This window comes from Saccopteryx leptura, chromosome 3 (genome assembly GCF_036850995.1).
Source record: "Saccopteryx leptura isolate mSacLep1 chromosome 3, mSacLep1_pri_phased_curated, whole genome shotgun sequence".
NCBI classification, from domain to species: Eukaryota; Metazoa; Chordata; class Mammalia; order Chiroptera; family Emballonuridae; genus Saccopteryx; species Saccopteryx leptura.
In genome coordinates, this window is record NC_089505.1 from 283,535,326 (window position 1) to 283,555,786 (window position 20,461).

General features: G+C 40.3%; 1 protein-coding gene and 1 non-coding gene across 3 annotated transcripts in view; both read right to left on the reverse strand.

Annotated features, from left to right (window-relative positions):
- Positions 1-20,461, reverse strand: part of TTC27 (tetratricopeptide repeat domain 27) — a 156,690-nt gene that overhangs the window by 132,979 nt on the left and 3,250 nt on the right. For both annotated transcript variants that reach the window (XM_066378547.1, XM_066378546.1), the window contains exons 3-5: positions 18,742-18,871; positions 11,755-11,895; positions 7,717-7,819 (exon numbers count right to left, since the gene is read on the reverse strand). In XM_066378547.1, the coding sequence (XP_066234644.1) occupies positions 7,717-7,819; positions 11,755-11,895; positions 18,742-18,871 (374 nt within the window). The remainder of the gene's footprint in view (positions 1-7,716; positions 7,820-11,754; positions 11,896-18,741; positions 18,872-20,461) is intronic.
- On the reverse strand, positions 4,785-4,860 carry TRNAV-GAC (transfer RNA valine (anticodon GAC)). The gene has a single exon. It is a non-coding gene; the product is annotated as a tRNA-Val (tRNA).

Consider the following 20,461-nt stretch of genomic DNA (forward strand, 5'->3'; position numbering starts at 1 on the left):
GCACACTATACCCACCACTGTACCATCCTATAGCAACTCTTTAGTATAATCTCATAGGAACTATTATGAGAATAAATTAGTTAATATATTTAAAGATGAGAACAGTGCTTGGTATGGAGCAAGCACTATAGAAACGCTGACTGCGTGACCACTGGTGGATACCAGATCCTGCCCTACTGACCAGTTTGAAGAAATGTAAGAAAGAAGAATGAGCAGGATTTGGCGACAGAAACTCCAGATCATAGTTCTGGCTCTTAGGCAATCTCTCTGAGTTTCAATTCTTTGCAAATGAGTTAGTTAACTGGACAAAATAATGTCTAAAGGGCCTTTCCAAAATAAATATTTCAGAAGTGGACTAGGACAGAGCTGTAGAAATGGAAAAGAAGGATAGCTATGGGAAGCCTTAGGGAAGAACTGAAAAGATTTAAGAACTGGCTAGATACGCAAAATGATGAAAAACAATGACTCAGCTATAAACACACAGTTTTGAGCTTTGAATGACTCACAGTTTAAATAAAAAGAAGAGAAGGTTGACCCAATAGAAGTACATTTATTATTTTAATAAATCAGTTGGCACTCCATGGAAATGAATATTCATAACTTTCAGGACCAAATTGTCAACCAGTACATTTAAAATATATGCTAAAATTAAAATCACTTCTCATGAGGCTATGTAAATACTATGTTAAAATGATATACCTATGGATAATAATTATATAATCATATTTAGCATATTTAATAACATTCATTCCAAAGTAAATAATTTTCTTTTTAAGATTTTATTTATTGTGCTTGACCTGTGGTGGTACAGTGGGATAAAGCGTCAACCTGGAACACTGAGGTCGCTGGTTCGAAACCCTGGACTTGCATGGTCAAGGCACATATGGGAGTTGATGTTTCTTGCTCCTTCCCCCTTTTTCTTTCTCTCCCCCTCTCTAAAAATTGAATGAATAATATCTTTTAAAAAAGTCAGAATTCATTTTTAAGAAAGATGTATTGCCTGACGGGGCAGTGGCACAGTAGATAGAGCGTCGGATTGGGATGCGGAGGACCCAGGTTCGAGACCCCGAGGTCGCCAGCTTGAGCACAGGCTCATCTAATTTGAGCAAAGCTCACCAGCTTGTACCCAAGGTTGCTGGCTCGAGCAAGGGGTTACTTGGTCTGCTGAAGGCCCACAGTCAAGGCACATATGAGAAAGCAATCAATGAACAACTAAGGTGCCGCAAAACTGATGATTGATGCTTCTCATCTCTCTCCGTTCCTGTCTGTCTGTCCCTATCTATCCCTATCTCTGACTCTCTCTCTGTCTCTGTAAAAAAAAAAAAAAAAAGGATATATTGATTTTTAGAGAGAGGAGAGAGAGAGAGAGAGAGAGAGAGAGAGAAAGGGGGGAGATGCAGGAAGCAACTCGTATATAGTTGATTCTCATATGTACCTTGACTGGGCAAGCCCAGGGCCTCGAATCGGCAATCTCAATGTTCCAGGTTGACACTTTACCCACTGTGTTACCACAGATCAGGCCCAAAGTATCAAATTTTTAAAAAGTTTTTTTTTATTATTGAATGTATTGGGGTGACATTGCTTTAAAAAAGTATACAGGTTTCAGGTGCACAGTTCTATAATAAATATATCCTCTGTATAGTGCATTGTGTGTTCACCATCCCAAGTCAAGTTTCCCTCCATCAGCATCTACCCCCTCTCTACCCTCCATCATCTCTTGCCACTTCCGAAAATTATTTTTAAAAATCAGTGCTTATATCAGTCACCAAAAACCTAATCTCTTAAACTCTGCCGTTGTGAAAAAAATCTAACTCTAGCATCACAGAACTGCCTGTAGATGTCACAACAAACTCTCAGACAAAGCATTTTAACCTGTTCTCTCTTAGACTTGGACTTCTTCATGAGCTTATCTTCAAATAGCTAAAGTGCAACATTATGGCTCATGTACTACATCGAACACATTTGCAGCATCAGATCCTCCAATAGACGGTTGTGTATCCTTCAGCAGTCCTTAAGAACCGTGGTTTCATTAGTGTGACATCCAAAAGAGTACCTTAGATCGTGCTGAGGAATATACTTTTCAAGATTCTAACTAACTCCTTTATTTCGTAGACATGATCAGTCCAGCAAAGTTATGCTGACATTCTGATGGGCTCTATTCCACTACATTGTACTGATGTAACATTCTGGACAAAAATATAAAGATCACAGTTGCTCATATAATATCCTTGCTCTGTTTCACAGACTGGAAAAAATCCTGCCAACTTTTTGATGATCCCTCAAGGGCAACACTTCAAATATAATATTCTGCTCTGGACACTGAACAGTATTGTAGTTCTATCTGACTGCTTGGTTAACACTTGGGTCAAATCCCAGAACAAAACATTTTTTAAAATAAAATTGTTTATGAAATGCTGCAGTTTAAGACTATCTACAGACTTATTTAGACCTAGCCAAAACTAACCAATTTATGACTAGATAAAATGAAAAATGTCATTGATCAGCCTTGAACAGCAACATAAAAAATTTCTTAGTTGCAAGGCAAAGCAAACGCTAAGTTGCAATACCCTGTGGAGGGGAATCGAGACCACTGGAGGAATGAGTCACTACAGCCATATTTTCTAGATAGCTCAGCTAAACCTTTCTGTTTGGAAACTTAATTTTACCTCTTAGGTACACCATTATGTATCTCTCTAAAATACACCATTATGCTTCCTACCTTTTAAAATAGCACATAAGAAAGGTACTTTCTTCTTTTCCTAATAAAGGGTCATCATTATAAACATTAGTCAGAGATATGGTAAAGATATAGCGATTCATGCAGATTTACATAATACTGCATAAATCCGCATGAATGGCTTATATCAAACATCATTTACTTAAAAAAAACTGCCACCTTAGCTAGTTGGCTCAGCAGTAGAGCATCGGTCTGTTGTGTGGAAGTACCGGGTTTGATTCCCAGTCAGGGCACACAGGAGAAGTGGCCATGTGCTTCTCCACCCTTCTCTTTTCCTTCCTCTCTATCTCTCTCTTCCTCTTCCGCAGCCAAGGCTCCATTGGAGCAAAGTTGGCCTGGGTGCTGAGGATGGCTCTATGGCCTCCGACTCAGGTGCTAGAATGGCTCCAGCTACAATGGAGCAACGCCCCAGATGGGCAGAGCATCACCCCCTGGTGGGCATGCCGGGTAGATCCTTGTCGGGCACATGCGGGAGTCTGTCTGACTGCCTCCTTACTTCTAACTTTGGAAAAATACAAAAAAAAACCCAACATAAAAAAAAACCCTGCCATGGGTGCCTTGTTTTTTGTTCATTTATCAATTTTCCACAAAATGATAAAGCATAGGAAACTGTATATCCTATGCAGTATAATGTAATTACCTTTTTCTTTTTTCAAATTTAAGTACTGGGCTGAATCTTGATGCCATCCTCCTCCAAATGCTTTCGATGGCCCCTGGGAAAAAAATCCACTTTTTTCCCCATTGCTATCAATATCAGTGACACTCAGCCCATCCCTGGCTTTCAAGCTTTATCCAATTTCATGAACCAGAAGCTTAACCCCACTCTTATTTCTCGCTTGCAGTAGTCTGTTTATAGAGTGTTGCTCACTCACTTAATTTCAAAAATATACGATGGCATGAATTGGGGAAGACAGACTACACATTTCATTTCACTGAAAAACAGAAAGAGATTGAGACATATTTGCTGAATGGGGCATCAGCTCTTACTTTCTCCAAGGCCCACTTCATATCTCATTCTGAAGAGAACTCCACACGTAGGCAACACTATTCAAAGTCCCACATGGTATCTCAGTAGGATTAATTTTCTCATAACTTCTAAAATATTTCACTTTCTGAAAAGTTCTTGTACAGAAATCAAATCAGATCAAAACTGCAATTGAGATGGAGGACAAATAGAGGGAATTCTCTCCTGACATGTAGAAAGATCTCAAAAAAAAAAAAAAAAAGCTAGCTATCACTACTCAACAAACATGCACTAAATCTTCACTATTTTCTAGGTACTATGCTAAATAGAAACAAGTGGAAAAAATCAGCACTCAAGAAGCTCACAACCCAGAAAGCTGCTTATACTCTTCAGAAAAATATAGATGGTTCAGTGGACAGAATTTGTAGGTATAAAGCTTTTGTAATCCAAAAGCATTAAACCAAAGGCTTTTGCAGGCAAAGGAATAGATTCCTCTTCACTCTGTCTCTTAGGAAATACAATTGAATAGAAAAGTAAACCCCTCACATTTAGTAAAACAACTAATCTGCTATTAAATGTTAAGTTTAAATCTGATAGCAGAATAAAATTTTTAAAAATAATATACGGAGTTGGAGCTCAGAGTATTTCTTTATATAGACAAAGTTCAGTCTAAAATGTCCTTGCTTGTTTCACAGCCTTAAGTTACCCAAAATCCTGAAAGAGTTACTGTATAAGCTAAGTCCTAATAGAGACAACATAATTATTATAGTGCCTCAATATTATTCTTTTTTTTTTTTTGTATTTTTCTGAAGTTGGAAATGGGGAGGCAGTCAGACAGACTCCCGCATGCGCCCGGCCAGGATCCACCCGGCATGCCCAACAGGGGACGATGCTCTGCCCATCTGGGGTGTCGCTCTGTTGCAACCAGAGCCATTCTAGTGCCTGAGACAGAGGCCACAGAGCCATCCTCAGCGCCCGGGCCAACTTTGCTCCAATGGAGCCTTGGCTGCGGGAGGGGAAGAGAGAGACAGAGAGGAAGGAGAGGGGGAGGGGTGGAGAAGCAGATGGGTGCTTCCTCCTGTGTGCCCTGGCCAGGAATCGAACCTGGGACTCCTGCATGTCAGGCCGACGCTCTACCACTGAGCCAACCAGCCAGGGCCCTTACTTTCTCTTTTTGAATCATAATACAGTATAGATGGTTCATTTTAACTAAGATAAGCATATACTTATATATTTATGTCCTAGAACAAAATAAAAATTGAGAAATTCATCTCAACCAATCACTTAGCCTAGTGATATTTATTAGTGCACAAACTAATGCCCTGTCTGGTCGGCTCTGACCTACCTTGTTACTACACAGACGTACCCTTCGGGGGAACAGACTCCAGAAAGATACAGGAGTTTCTTGCAATTACACAGGCACACACGAAAGTTATTTATGCCCTTGTGACTGTGCTCTCTCCATCTAGTACTGATCACTGTTCTCCATCTGCAGGGACGCTAACCACCACTCCCCCCAACCCTCCCACACACACATCATTCTTGTACTCCTGTGACATGAAGGAGTGTGGGCTTTGGAATCAGATACACCTAAAACCAAATCCCTTCCTGGTAACTCAGAAGCTCATTATCAGATCCAAGTTCATTTGTGTTCAAGTATTCCTTCACTACAAGAGAATTTGTTTTTCTTTTATTTGGCAACTTCTGCCAAGAATAAGCATTCTAAAAGCCCAGGGAAACCAAGAAGCAAGGTACCTAAGATTTTCCCTCTTTTCAAAATATATATTAATACTTCCCCAGGCAACACAGAGGGTGGGGGTGGCATCTGTAACAAAAGCAGTAGAAGGCAATTATAGGGGTGTGTGGTTTAAAATTATTAGGTAAAATTTCCATTTATATTTTAGGCTTTTTTCTATATGTACACTATATATCACAATAAAAATAATATGGGGTGGGGGATTCAGCAGAAAAGGGAAAGGGGATTAAGAAAGACTAACTACCAATTGTAAAATAAGTCACAGAGATATTGTAACACACAGCACAGGGCAGAGAGTCAACACTGTAATAACTGTGTGGGGCTAGGCGGGTACTAGGCTTATCATGGTGATCACTTTGTAAAGTACATAAATGTTGAATCACTGTTAGACACCTGAAACTAATACAATATTGTATGTCAACAATAATTAAAAATCAATTTTAAAAAGAATGATAACTTGCCATCTACAACAATAGGGATGGACCTACAGAGGATTGCGCTGAGTGAAATAAGTCAGAAGAGGAAGACAATACAGAGTATTGTGCTGAGTGAAATAAGTCAGAAGAGGAAGACAATTGCCATATGATTTCTCTTACATGTAGAATCTAAAAAACAAAATAAACAAGCAGAACAGAAACAGACTCATAGATAACAGAGAACATTCTGATGATTGCCAGATGGGAGAAGTGTCAGGGGAATGGATGAAAAGGCAAAGGGATTGAGAAATACGTATCAGCAGTTACAGAATAGTCATGGGGATGTGAAGTACAGCATAAGGAATATAGTCAATAATACTGTAATCACTATGTATGGTGTCAGATGGGTAATGGAGATTATCGGGATGATCATTTAGTAAGTTATATAAACGTCTAATCACTAGGTTATATACCTGAAACTAATATATATGTCAACTGTAATTGAAATATAAAAATTACTTAATGGTGCAGCAGATGAGTGTCAGCCTGGGATGCAGAGGACCCAGGTTAAAAACCCAAGGTGACTGGCTTGAGGGTGGGCTCATTCAGCTTGAGCTCAGGCTCACCAGCTTGAGCACAAGGTTGCTGGCTTGAGCATGGGATCATAGACATGACCCCATGGTTGCTGGCTTGAGCCCAAAGATCACTGGCTTGAAGCCCAAAGTTGCTGACTCAAGCCCAAGGTCACTGGCTTGAGCAAGGGGTCACTCGGTCTGCTGGAGCCCCCTGGTCAAGGTACATATGAGAAAGCAATCAATGAACAACTTAGGTGCCGTAATGAAGGATTGATGCTTCTCATCTCTCTCCCTTTCTGTCTGTCTGTCCCTATCTGTCCCTCTCTCTGTCTCTATCTCCCATTTTAAAAAAATAATCTGCCTGACCTGTGGTGGCGCAGTGGATAAAACATCAACCTGGAACACAGAGATAGCGGGTTCGAAGCCCGGGGCTTGCCCGGTCAAGGCACGTATGGGAATCGATACTTCCTGCTCACCCCCTTCTCTCTCTCTTCCTCTCTAAAATGAATAAAGTCTTAAAAATATTAAAAAAAAAAAAAAAATCTATTTTAGCCCTGGCCAGATAGCTTGGTTGGTTGGAGCATTGTCCAGAGGCACAGAAACTGCTGGTTCGATCCCCAAGCAGGGCACATACAGGAGCAGCTCAATGTTACTGTCTCTCTTTTTCTCTCTCCCCATTCCTCTCTTGCTAAAATCAATCAATAAATAAATAATTTTTTATCTATTTTAAAAGAAAATGATAAAATAAAATGAAAAAATGTCTCTCTACCCATTGTTATCCTCAGTAAAGAGTATTTTCTACAAAAAGTTAAAAAAGCAAAGCTTTTCTTCATGTACTTAATAAGATATAGGATAAATAATTTCCTATTCTGCATGTAACTTGGCACAATTTACTCCAAGTGAGTTAAGGATTTTTTTTAAATAGAGTTTACATTTGTTTCCAATGAGGCTTCTTAAAGAACAGTGAGAATATTAAAATACTGTTAAGCAATTCATGATAAATTATGGAGACCTGCACCGAACAAATCACTCCTTCTAAATCAATAATATAAATGATAATGACTGCCTTTTTTAAAAATTCAAAGATAAAAAGTAATTATATAATCTGACATTTAAAAAAATTTGATATCCCACCTCCAGAATAAAAAGAAAAAGAAACCTCAAATAAAGTCACTATCACCTGTCAAAGAATAAGCTAAAAAGCAATGCCTCAGCCAAGAAATGAAAATGGAGCTACACGCCCACGGCAGACAAGCCCGACTACCCACCTTGATCGATGCAACCTTGGGCAAGAGCAGAGAGCTGCGGGGAGCGCTCCTCAAGCAGCTGCTGATGGACACCCACACACCTCAGCGTCCACCATGGCAGGCTCTAGAACAAGAAAGCGCCATGGAAGTTGAAATAAAATGACTCTTGGGGGGGAAGGCTACATTAATTGAAATTAATTTAAAAAATATTTTTTATGTTTGTGAAATTGTACTCAATCAATAAGCTTCCCCATCCACTACTGTGTCTTCAGTATCAGTCCCCAAATCCGCTTCCGCATCTGCCACAGGAGTCCCCCTGTCCCCTGTTCTCCCCAAGCCTGTTCTTTCCAGCTCACTGGGCTTCCTGCCACCATTTCGAACTCCCCAGCTCCTCCTCTACCACGTCTGCTGTAAGCACCCTGAGTTGTCAGCAGCAGCTGCTCTAGGAGCCTCCCGCAGGAACCTCCTGGTGGGGAAGGGGATACTCCCTTCATCTGCACTCTCAGCACATCTCTGTACCTCCCTTTGCAGACGCGGTCCCCTGGATTCCAGTGTGCCACCCCTAGCTTTCAATGTTATATGCCATTTATCCAACAAGATAAATCATGTCTTACTCCTCTCTCTATCCTCCCCAAAGCATTGTGTTTTACATAAATTCCAAGTAGCAAAGGCAGTAGATTCAGATATTGCCCCAAACCAGAAAGTTCCCTGCACACATTGGTGAAACTGCTCCCAAGAAGCCACCTCCCATGAGCGCGGCACACACTGGCCTCTCGCTCCAAACTTCCACACTGTTCCTAAAAGTGAGAGCACACTGGACAGGTCCTGTTTTTCAAGTGTCTGACTCTACCTGGTAGGCACCTTCTTTGAGGGTAGAGGCTGCCTTTTATATGTTGTTTTGATTAACGCATGGCCTGAGAAAACAGCGGCTCTTTCTCTCTTCTGTAATGCCTGGTCTTACTTGATCAATACATTCTTATTAAAACAACACAACACACTACAACGAGGCAATACAGAAGCACCACAGTGAAGAGTGGCGTCTCTGGCGGCACCGATGCCATCCTTCTTCCTCAGAGAATCTACGACAGAGGGTCGTGTCTTTCTCCTTCCTCTATGCATTTGTGTGTGTGTACAACTGATATTTTTGATAGATTCTATAACGTAATAAGTATGATTACGCATTGCATCATCTAAATTAATTAAAGCTGTTACTTTGGATTATATTACGTGAAGCTGTGAAAAATTAATTTTTTTAAAGCAATACCTACTAAGAGGAGATCATGCTTAATTACCAAAAGCACTATTTTACTTGAACATCTGCATTTGATTAAGAGGTAAAATGGCCTGGTTCCCCTTCTACACTGCTACACACTATACCAGTTACACCAATGACACAATCACAAATGAATTTTGACTTTATGACAAAGTCCATTCTAATTATTAATGCTGTTTCCTCTATCCATGTAAGGAAAGGTAGAATTATCTAATAGAAGTTTCACATCATTTTTAATGTAATTCCCTGAGGTGTTGCCTCATTCTTTTCCTATCAGTACAGCTAATGAAGTCAGTCTATCCATCAATTATCTTTCCCTTATCCTCTGTCAGCAATGAGTGAGTCAGGTTTGGCAGCATATTCTTTCCTTTCTAGACATGGAAATTTAGATAGTTCCAAAGAGACTGCTCTTGTAAGATAACATACAACATAAGATGCTGAACTCTTAAAAATCAGATCTATAACTAACCCTTCACTCAAAATCTTTATAAAGACAAGAGTGCAAAACAAAAGAAAAGCCATAGCCTACGTTCTACTAAAAAATAAAAGTGCCTTTTTCTATTTGCCAAGAATTACTTAACAGAAAATGTGAGTCATTAATAAAAAAAAGAATGTGAAGCTTTGCTTTAGATAGTCTCTAGATGCTGTCTCCTGACTATAGGATTTACTACAGAGTGCTCTGATTAAGAAGTCACACTAGTCAATGACCTCTGAGAAGGCCAGGGTACTCAAAAGGCACCCAATAAAGGCTCACTGACTTATTTCATTTTACAAATAAGGAAACTGCTATTCAGAGAAATTAACTAGCATAAGGTCACACAGTTGTTCAGTGGTGAGCCAGACAAGCTCTGGTCTGATTGCAAGAACAAGACCATTTTCACTCAGCCTTTACATATTACTAATACTGATCTACATAGTAGACAGATTCCAGGGGAGGGGGAAATCATCTTTTACAGTTCCACAAAAATAATATTGTAATAAACAACTTGATACATTTCTGAGGAGTCAACCTATTCAAAATTAATTTAAAAGACTGAAATTAACTTGGGTGAGTTATGCTTTTTAATCATTTCACCCCCATTTATCAAAGAAGTCATTTCTAACATCATCATTTAGAGAATAATATCTTCAAGATCCAAAGAAGAAGAAAAAAGTTAATGTTTCAAAGATTTCAGCACAGAATGCTCTTTGTTTTGTATGGTGATGTACACAAGGAAATGGAGAAAAGCTGAGGTCAATAATTGTTAAGCATATTCCAAGAAATTCAGGTAACTTGCCTCTCCCACCCTACCAAGTCTGACTTCACATATTAACTTGTTCTGCTAGCTGCTGCTGAGAGCACAGGTATCTTTATTCCAGGGATGCTTAAACACTTGCTGATTAGTTTTCCACCACTAAAACTTAAAATTGTATCCCTCACTCATTAATGACCATTAGTCTCAGTAGAAAGAAAATACTGCCATCTGGCAGCCTCATGCCTTGGTGATATTTTCTTCAGAGCCAAGTACTAGTTAGCTTATAGGACCACTTGACTCAGATCAATGTGGGAAACATGTTTTTATTCAAACTAAAGTTGCTAAAACACCAAAGATAAGAGCTTAAATCTACTAGGATATGTTGAAATCCAGCTATTAAAAACCCTTCTAGAACAACTGATTCGAAATAAACCCTCTGGCTCTCATGAGAGCTGCTGAGGGAGGTAGCACTTCCCTTCTTGGCTCTTCTGCCTGAACTCAGGTGCTCGTGAAAGTAAGCCTCATACAGTGCGGACCAAGTCTACATTTTGCCCATAGAAATATTGTGTTTCTTAAACTCTTTCAGGCAACACTTAGAAACTAGGAGACTTCACATAAAATTTAGATTTACTATTGGTAATACAGGGTCTGCATCCTCACTTTGCAACAATCAGAACAGGAGTAAAAGCAAGGTAGAGCCTATAAGCCAAAGGCAGCCCACCACCCCACCACCAGTATCTGTACAGCACAAGAAGAAAGAATAGTTTACATGTTTAAATCATTTTAAAAAGCACAAAAGAAGGATAACATTTTGTAACGTGTGAAGTATATAAAATAAAATTTTCAGTGTCCACAAATAAAGCTTTATTGGTACCACAGAGTCGCATGCATTTGTTCACATGTTGCCCATGGCTGCTTTACCACCACAGCGCTGAGCTGAACAGCTACACAGACTTGGTAGTTGAAGCAGCGAGGGCACAAAGCACAGCTGACACCCCCACTAACTCTCCACAGACTTGCCTTGTATCTCCTGCGGTGTCTGTCACCTCCCACTGAGGCCTGTTAGCTTTCTGTGAATCAGAGTCTTTCTTCTTACTCACGTACACCTGACCTAAAGAAACTGTGTAACAGACACCCAACAAAGGCCCTACTAAATCTAACCCAAATAATGAAACAAGGCTGAACGTAAGCCAGGAAACAGTAATGAAGATCCAATGCTAAACTCTGCCTGTTACTCATTATCTTACAAGAAATTCATAAAAGACCATGAAGGACATTTTTAAAGCCCAATTTCATATTCAGAGAATGACCATTTATATACATGCATACATATATACATATATAAATACAATCCTATTAAGGAGGCTCAATATAATCTCATTTTATATTAGATGCATCTCATGAGGGGAGAAAGTCTTGGCTTATTTTCATCAAATTTTAAAATTAAACACCTAGAAGACAACAAAGATATCAAGATATTGTCAACATGACACCCAACCAGCACAACAGTCACCCTGAGAGTGACTCTCCGGGATCCTGCGCTCCCCTTACCTGAACTGCTGTCAGTTTATGTCTTAGGTTCACTAGGATGACTCGTGCTAATAACAGCAGCACAGGCTTCGAGACCAGGCTGTAGATCGATTCACCATCTAGGAGGAGTAGACTCAGAACAGCTGCATCCAGTCCTTTCACCTAAAAAAACAACAAAAAAACAAAAACTATAAGCTAAGATGATATAATTTAACAAAATATCAGCCCTGGCCAGTCTGCTCAATGGTAGAGCATCAGCCTGGCATGTGGATGGCCCAGGTTCAATTCCAAATCAGGGCACACAGGAGAAGCAACCATCTGCTTCTCCCCCCCTCCCCCCCTTTTCTCTCTCTCTCTCTCATTGTCCCATAGCCATGGCTCCATAGATTCAAGCACCTAGGCCCCGGGCACTGAGGATGGCTCCTGGAGCCTACATCTCAGGCACTAAAAATAGCTTGATTGCGAGCATGGCCCCAGATGGGCAGAGCATCAGCTCCAGAAGTGGGGTGGCCAGGTGGATCCCAATTGGGGCTCATGTGGGAGTCTGTCTATCTCCCCTCCTCTTACTAGGAAAAAGAAGAAAAAAATGTAACAAAATATCATTAATCTCTACATATCATGTAATTATACATATTTTCCAGTCACTCCAGCTCCAAAGAGAAGGCACTGGTCTATTACACAGCAGTTGGCACTGGATAGAATCATGACATTATAAATGCACTTAGAGCTACAAACCCCGCCTGCCCAACAGATGCCACCCGCTGTGTGTACTTCAGAGGAGCAGGGAACTCAGGACAATGCTAGTATTGAAGAGGGAAGTATCATCTCAGCAAAAAGTACCCTTGTGTTAAAGTATTGATATTAAATACATTTCACTGGCTGGTAAAGGTCATTACAAAGCGTATCTGCTCCATAATTACTATAAAGCCAACAAGGTCTTACATAGCAAATGCCAAGAAGGTACACAATCGAGGAGAAGAACAGAAAGCTGCAAAACAGGGATACCTTTGAAAAATCCACTCCTTGATAAAACAGATTTTCTACAAGGGACAAGACCCTGTGTTTCTAAAATGTGAACTACATAATCTGGACAGCTGCCAAAAAACAGACAGCAGGAAGGCTTAACTGTTATGAGTATGGGCTCTAACCTCAAGACATTGGGTGGAGTCCTTTGTCTGCTTCTTCGCAGTTTGTGGACACATACATTTTTTAATTAAAGCCTCAGTCTCATCAATTATTAAATGAAATAACAGAACTTATACCTCATAGAGTTCTTATAAAGATTAAACTAAACTGAGAAGAATTTATAATACAGGAATAAAGACAACATATGACTACCACCAGCTCATACATAAAGTTTACTGTTACCAGCACTAAAGGCAGAAGGAATTTTTAAAAAACTCAATAATTAAGGAAAAAATTATGAAGTTATTACAACAGCCTCAATTCTAGAACTGACGCAACAGATCCAAAAAAGTGAAGCCCAAAATCACATAGAAGTTAGAGTCTGAATAGAGATTAGACTCTATTCCCAACCCATGTTTTTCCCACCATATGCTGCCTTCCCCATAGATCTCTCTACCTCTTCCTGCCACTCAGCAAGGTCAGGGCTGTGCTAAGCATTAGGAAAGCTTCAAGGCAGGCCAGGATCACTCCTAGCCTTTGCACTGACACAGCTACACTATGGTGGCATGGGTAACTGAGATACGGACCCTAGAAGAGGACCCAGTTTGGAGAGGCAGCTCACCATGCGCTGTGTTGGACATGCCGAGTCAGATATCTTGTAAGGCCTCCAAGTGGAGGTACTGAGCACACACGTGAATATACTGACTTAAGAACTTGAGAGAAGACCCTGCCTAACATGCTCAAACTAGATCTGCAGCCTCACTGAATCATCTTGTCACTTGAATGGATAGAACAGCCTTTATTTCCTAAGGTCCAAAAGGTCCAAACCAAACTGAAGTGCAAGAAGATATGAGATGCCTTATTCTAATTACATTGAGAAGAATGTCCTCCATATCCAGCACAAATGTAAAGCATTACCTTAAAAAATAAATCCCTAAATATAAATAATAAACAAGTGATTTTTAATAGAGCAACAAATAAAAAGGTATTCAGAGGTAGCCCATAATATACTATCTGAAAATTATTACCTCTGGCACTCAGAGCCAGGGGTTGTTAATTAAACCTCCCTCCTATCCTTCAACTCAATGTTCTCTGGAAATGGTATCAACAGGGCAAATAATAATAAATAAATATGTGACTAAATAAATAAACCGTTAAGTAAATAAATTTCTCTCCCTATTTTACCCTTGCATCTTCGTGAAATCATTAAATGCTTTACTGTCCTCTGTTTAAGTCAATCAGCCTCTGCCTATCCATCGTACAACACTCATATTCCAACTGAGTTCTAAATGGACTTCCAGAGGTTTTGGAAATTATCCATTTTTAAAGAGGATTGTTTATATTTTCAATAAAAAACACAAAGAAAAGGTTACAACTCCCTGAAGAACAATTCCTCAGTAAAGAGAGCATATGACATATAAAAACACATATTTAACAGCATCATAGTGAAAAAACATCTGGAAGTCTAAGACAAACTTAATATAGAACCAGATTAGCAGGAGATCACCCTTGATGTGTGAGAGGTGACCCACTGCTCAGACATGGCGCTTCAGCACTATTCCTCTGGGGCTGATTAGCACTAAAGGTCAGGCAGCAGCACTAACAATGCCAAGGCCATAAGTTAGAGGCAGGGAAATTAATCTGGCTTTGGTGACTAGACTCCATGACCCATAAAGTATACTCACTAATGTTTGTGCATCGCAAGAGCTAAGAAAAATGAATCAATGTTATATCCTACATATGAGTGAAATCATCTGGTTCTTGACTTTTTCCGTCTTAGTTCGCTTAGCAAAGTAAGGTCTATAAAACTAAAAGCAACAATTGAACAAAAAAGACAAACAAAAACTCATGGCCACAGCAACAGTATGGTGGTCACCAGAGGGAAAGGGGGTAAGGGGGGTAGGAAGGGTAAAAGGGGTCAAAGAGATGGTGATGGCCTGACCTGTGGTGGCGCAGTGGATAAAGCGTCGACCTGGAAATGCTGAGGTCGCCAGTTCAAAACCCTGGCTTGCCTGGTCAAGGCACATATGGGAGTTGATGCTTCCTGCTCCTCCCCCTTCTCTCTCTTTCTCTCTCTCTCTCTCTCTCTCTCTCCCTCTCTCTCCCTCTCTCTCTCCCCCCTCTCTCCTCTCTAAAATGAATAAATAAATTTAAAAAAAAAAAAAAAAAAAAAAAGAGATGGTGATGAAAGGAGGCTTGACCTTGGGTGGAGAACACACAATGCAGTATACAGACGATGTATTACAGAATTATACCCTTGAATCTATATAATTTTAATAACCAATGTCACCCCATTAAATTTAATAAAATTTAAAAATAATAAAATAAAACACTTTATTTAAAAAGAAATAAATCAGCAGAGGAAAATGACAAGAAAAAATACTGTTCAGTTTTAAAACTGGAACTCCAATCTTCCAAATCCTCAGATTGCAAGTTAGGAGTATAAATTGTGTAATCCTTTTAAAAACAACTCATATTACCAAGGGAAGTTGAACATGGATACACCCTTGGGAAAAAAACTGTACTCACAGCTATAACTAGAGCAGAGCTTGCCCACTCAGTGCTGGGAAGAGTTTATGAGTGTGTTGAAATACTGAACCCCTGAGCCCTCAGGATGCCCAACTATATCCTGGGGTCAGTAAAAACAGCCTCCTCCCTTTAGCGCCCTGCACCAAACAAATACTGTCATTTGTAAAGTGCTGTGCTTTGAAACTGTTGTAAATGATTTCCAGAAGATGTGTTCCTAACAGCATTGTACATAATAATGCGAAAAATGAAAACAACCTGTAACCTGTATGATCATCAAAAGTAGAACAGATAGGTCCTGGCCAGTTGGCTCAGTGGTAGAGCGTCAGCCCGGCATGTGGAAGTCCCGGGTTCAATTCCCAGTCAGGGCACAGAGGAGAAGAGCCCATCTGCTTCTCCAACCTTCCCCCTCCTTCCACTCTCTCTCTTCCCCTCCCGCAGCCAAGGTTCCACTGGAGCAAAGTTGGCCTGGGTGCTGAGGATGGCTCTATGGCAGGGGTCCCCAAACTACGGCCCGCGGGCCACATGCGGCCCCCTGAGGCCATTTATCCGGCCCCCACCGCACTTCCGGAAGGGGCACCTCTTTCATTGGTGGTCAGTGAGAGGAGCATAGTTCCCATTGAAATACTGGTCAGTTGGTTGATTTAAATTTACTTGTTCTTTATTTTAAATATTGTATTTGTTCCCGTTTTGTTTTTTTTACTTCAAAATAAGATCTGTGCAGTGTGCATAGGGATTTGTTCATAGTTTTTTTTATAGTCTGGCCCTCCAATGGTCTGAGGGACAGTGAAGTGGCCCCCTGTGTAAAAAGTTTGGGGACCCCTGCTCTATGGCCTCTGCCTCAGGTGCTAGAATGGCTCTGGTTGCAACAGAGCAACACCCCAGATGGGCAGAGCATTGCCCCCTGGTGGGCATGCCAGGTGGATCCCGGTAGGGCACATGCGGGAGTCTGTCTGACTGCCTCCCCACTTCTAACTTTGGAAAAATACAAACAAACAAAGTAAAAAAAAAAAAAAGGTAGAACAGATATATAAATTGTGCTGGTATAGCCATACCATCAGAATACTATACAACAGTAAAAATGAATAATGGTATAATTTCAAAAATATTCCATTGAGGAAAGCAAATCACAGAAGAATGCACAGTTTGCTTCATGTATATCAAGTTCAGAAACTGGCAAAACTAAGCACTGTTTCCTAGGGATGCATACATAGCCAAAACTATGGAGAAAAGCATTGTAAAGATTCATGAGAGGGTTCATTCATGACTGGGATGCCATAAGTACGCACACACAGCGGACCTTCTCAGGCAGGGTTCCCCAAGCTTGTCCAGGTCAGAGCACACGTGGAAGACGGGATGATTTGTGGTGCACACTACATCCTGGAAAAGGCTGCTAAAGCAGGAGAGCCCAGTGCACAGGCTCCCACCAGCCCCAGTCCTCACAGCCGCCACAGCGGCAGAGGGGACCAACATCTGGGGAGCCGCGGATGAGCAGCTCTATTCTCCAATGCTAGCTATGTTCTCTCAAGCGAGGTGGTAGGAACAAGGCTTTTATTATTTAAACTATATGCATTTTATATGCTTTTTAAAAATATATGAGGTAGTTCCAATAAAAACCAAGGTCTTAGTCAAAGTTTCCTATAATCTGGCCAGAATCCCATCAAGTCTGACCTTTTACTGTGGCTCCAACAGGCACAATGAATGCATCTCTTTCCCACAAACATCACTCTCTTCTCCCCTCTAAATGTCTGCCCTAAAGATCGTACCCAGAATGTGTTTCCTCCTGTTCTCTACCTCTCCATTTCCTCATCACCCTGCAGTTTCTAACTCAGGGCCCACGCCCAACTGAAAGTCTTTCCTGAAGAAGTCCACATTCCACAAATCTCTTCATAAATCTCAATATTTCTTATAGTCTGAATCTTTACTGTAACCCATTTCTGTACTGCTTTGAATAGTTACCTGACTTGAATGGTGATTCTATACTAGTATAGCAGGAGTACTGGATTTAGACCCAGAAAATGTGCTTTCTAATCCCCCCGCTATCAGACTTATGACAAGTTTCATTCACACACTTTGAGCTCAGTCTTCTCTTATATACAATCCTCAAATGAATATAAAACGTGAAGTAAGGACCATTTGAACCACACATCAGTGCTCAGTATTATTCTGGTTACCAGAAGCCTGTGGGGTAATTTGACTGGTAGATTTCTAGTCTACACTATAGAGCCACAGAAGCCAGAAACTGTTTCAGACATGACAGGAGGAGGAGTGACATCCATGTTCCATATAACTATACATGATTGAAGCATATCTCTTTAAGTGACACAATCTTTGGGATTTCCTCTTAACCATTATGGATGAAAATCTTTATGGATTAAGTTCCCCTCTTAGACATCAGACACGGAAAATTTTTTTACCTTTTAATAATGCTTTGGGTCAGCATTATGAATTTCAATTGTTCTGCTGCAGTGTAATACAGTGACTCAGCACACTGATATACGCAGAGCTCATCATAATGGTTTTCTGATTATCGCTGCTTTTGTACTTCTTCCCTTTCCACCTCGCCAGCAAATTACTAACATTTACCTCTAACAACTCTATTCCTCTCATTTCGAATTCTGAGAAACAGGTAACAGCAAACATGCCCCTTTCACTGCATAAGTGCTGGGTGTTAAGGGACCTTTTCCCCAAGCTGAGCAATTAATAACTATGTCCAGGACCTCTGAGGGGGTTGGATAAATCAAAGTTGCCATACTTCTTTTTACTGCATGTCATATTCACCAAGCCGTAGGCGTATGTGCTCAAAGCCTCCTGAGGAATTCGAACTGCAAGCTCTCCTGATGACTCACTGAGGCAGGTCAATAATATTCACATACGGGTAATAATAATCGTTATCACCAGGGAGATCTGTGCCAGGCACTTAGGAAAGTATTTGAAATACTGTATAAAGAAAATCATCCCTGAGCACTGCAGTGAAACTTACCTGCAACAGATTTCCAGATTTGCTGTTTTGCCAAAAAAAGATCTTTATGTAACTGCAGTAACATATACATCCATATATATAAATACACACACACACATACACATGTATAAATAACTGGGGCAGCTGCCCATGCTTAAAATAAGAGCAGCTCACAGATCCAGATAATGCGAATGTCTGAAGACGTGTTTGAGACTGGCAATGACACTTCTAGAAATATGTGAAAATCAGATCAAGGAACAAACGTTCTCAGTAGGTTCTGTACAAGCTATAAAATCATGTTTCATTCCTACCGACTAGTAACTCTAGTTTATAACGAGTTCCTGAAGGATAAATAACACAGTAATAACTACATATGACATTTCCAAGAAGCATACCTCACTGAATTGCTGGAACAGAACAGATGGCAAAAATTGTTGGGGGTGTAAATCAACAAGAGGCCCCGTCCAGTTACTCTGAACAAAGAGTTGCAAGCTGCTCACACCGATTAGGAAGATCAGCTGTTGTCTGCATATAAGAATAGTGAAAGAAATCAATGTAAAACACTATCACTGTACAACCCCCCACATACAATTTCACTTCAGTTTCATTAAGAAAAATGTAAGATAACTAACATTTATTGAGCTTATCTGAGAATATTACAAAAATTAATTTTCTGAAACCTAAATAACTGAGGTCTGCAATGTCCAATATTATAACCAGGAGCCACATATGACTCTTAAATTTAAGTTAATTAGAATTAAACAAAATTTCAAATTCGGTCCCTCAGTCACACTGTCCACATTTTAAGCATTCGAGAGCTGAATGTGATGAGTGGCCACCATACTGGACGGCACAGATCCAGATCGTTTCCACCACCACAGAAAGTCCTTTTTTGAACAGCAGTGGTTTAGACACTGATCAGGAACTTGTAACTTTTCCTACATTCTATTCAACAGCCCTGACATTGCCAGGAGACACGTTACACTGATTTTATACAAAAGAAAACTGACAACAAAAACCTGTTCTTTAACAACATTTTACTAATCCTGCACTACCATGTGCAAAACCAAAAAGAACCCTAGAAATTTCACTTGAACCTATTTTTTTTCAGGCCTGCTTTAGCAGGATAGGTAAACTTTTTCAGTAAAGGGACAAATATTAAATATTTTAGGTTTTGAGGGTCACATGTGTTTCTTTTTTCCGACCCTGTAAAACTGTCAACATTCTTAGCCACTTTGCCTCATCAGCTGTAACCTGCCTACCCCAGGATTAATACAAAAACTGATGGATTCAACTCTACCAAGTCTTGAATTTTGTTTTTATTTTTTAAGCAAGAGACAGACAGAGACGAACAGGAAAAAAGAGAGATGAGAAGCATCAACTAGTAGTTGCAGCACCTTAGTTGTTCATTGCTTCTCATATGTGCCCCTCTTGGCTGGGGGGCTCCAGCCAAGCCAGTGACCCTTTGATCAAGCCAGTGAGTGACCTTGGGCTCAAGCCTGTGACCCCGTGCTCAAGCTGGCAACCTTGGGGTTTTGAATCTGGGTCCTCAGCGTCCCAGGTCGACACTGTATCCACTGTGCACCCACCTGGTCAGGTCAGCTCTACCAAATCTTAAAGAACTCTACCAGAGAGTCTTAAAGTTTCAGGCTGAAGAGAAAGTAAAACCTTTCTTCTCCTTATATCACCTAGGCTCTAACTTTAAAAATTCTTTAAGGAAAAAAACAAAATCCCATAAGCCTATGGTAGTCAGAATATAAAGCACTGGATACAGCACAACTGAGAGCAGAGCAAAGAAAAGGCATCAGATAAAACAGATGACCAAAGAGCCTGCTTGAGTTACAAGTCAGGAAACGAGAGAAACAGGCATGTAGCAAGATCTAAAGCCTTACTGTAACTGTAACAATCAAACATCAAAATCCTTAAGGCGACTTGTAAGTACAGCTTCATTTTCAAATTCCTCAAAATGAAGCAACTGAATTATCTCTTCAGCTCTACCTGACAAGCTGAATTCTGCTCGCCCAGTGAATGGTGCATTTGTGTGCATGTTTGTGTTTCAATGTGTGCTGCAAAGCCGGCTTCTATAATACCACGCACACTTTAGATGGCAAAGTA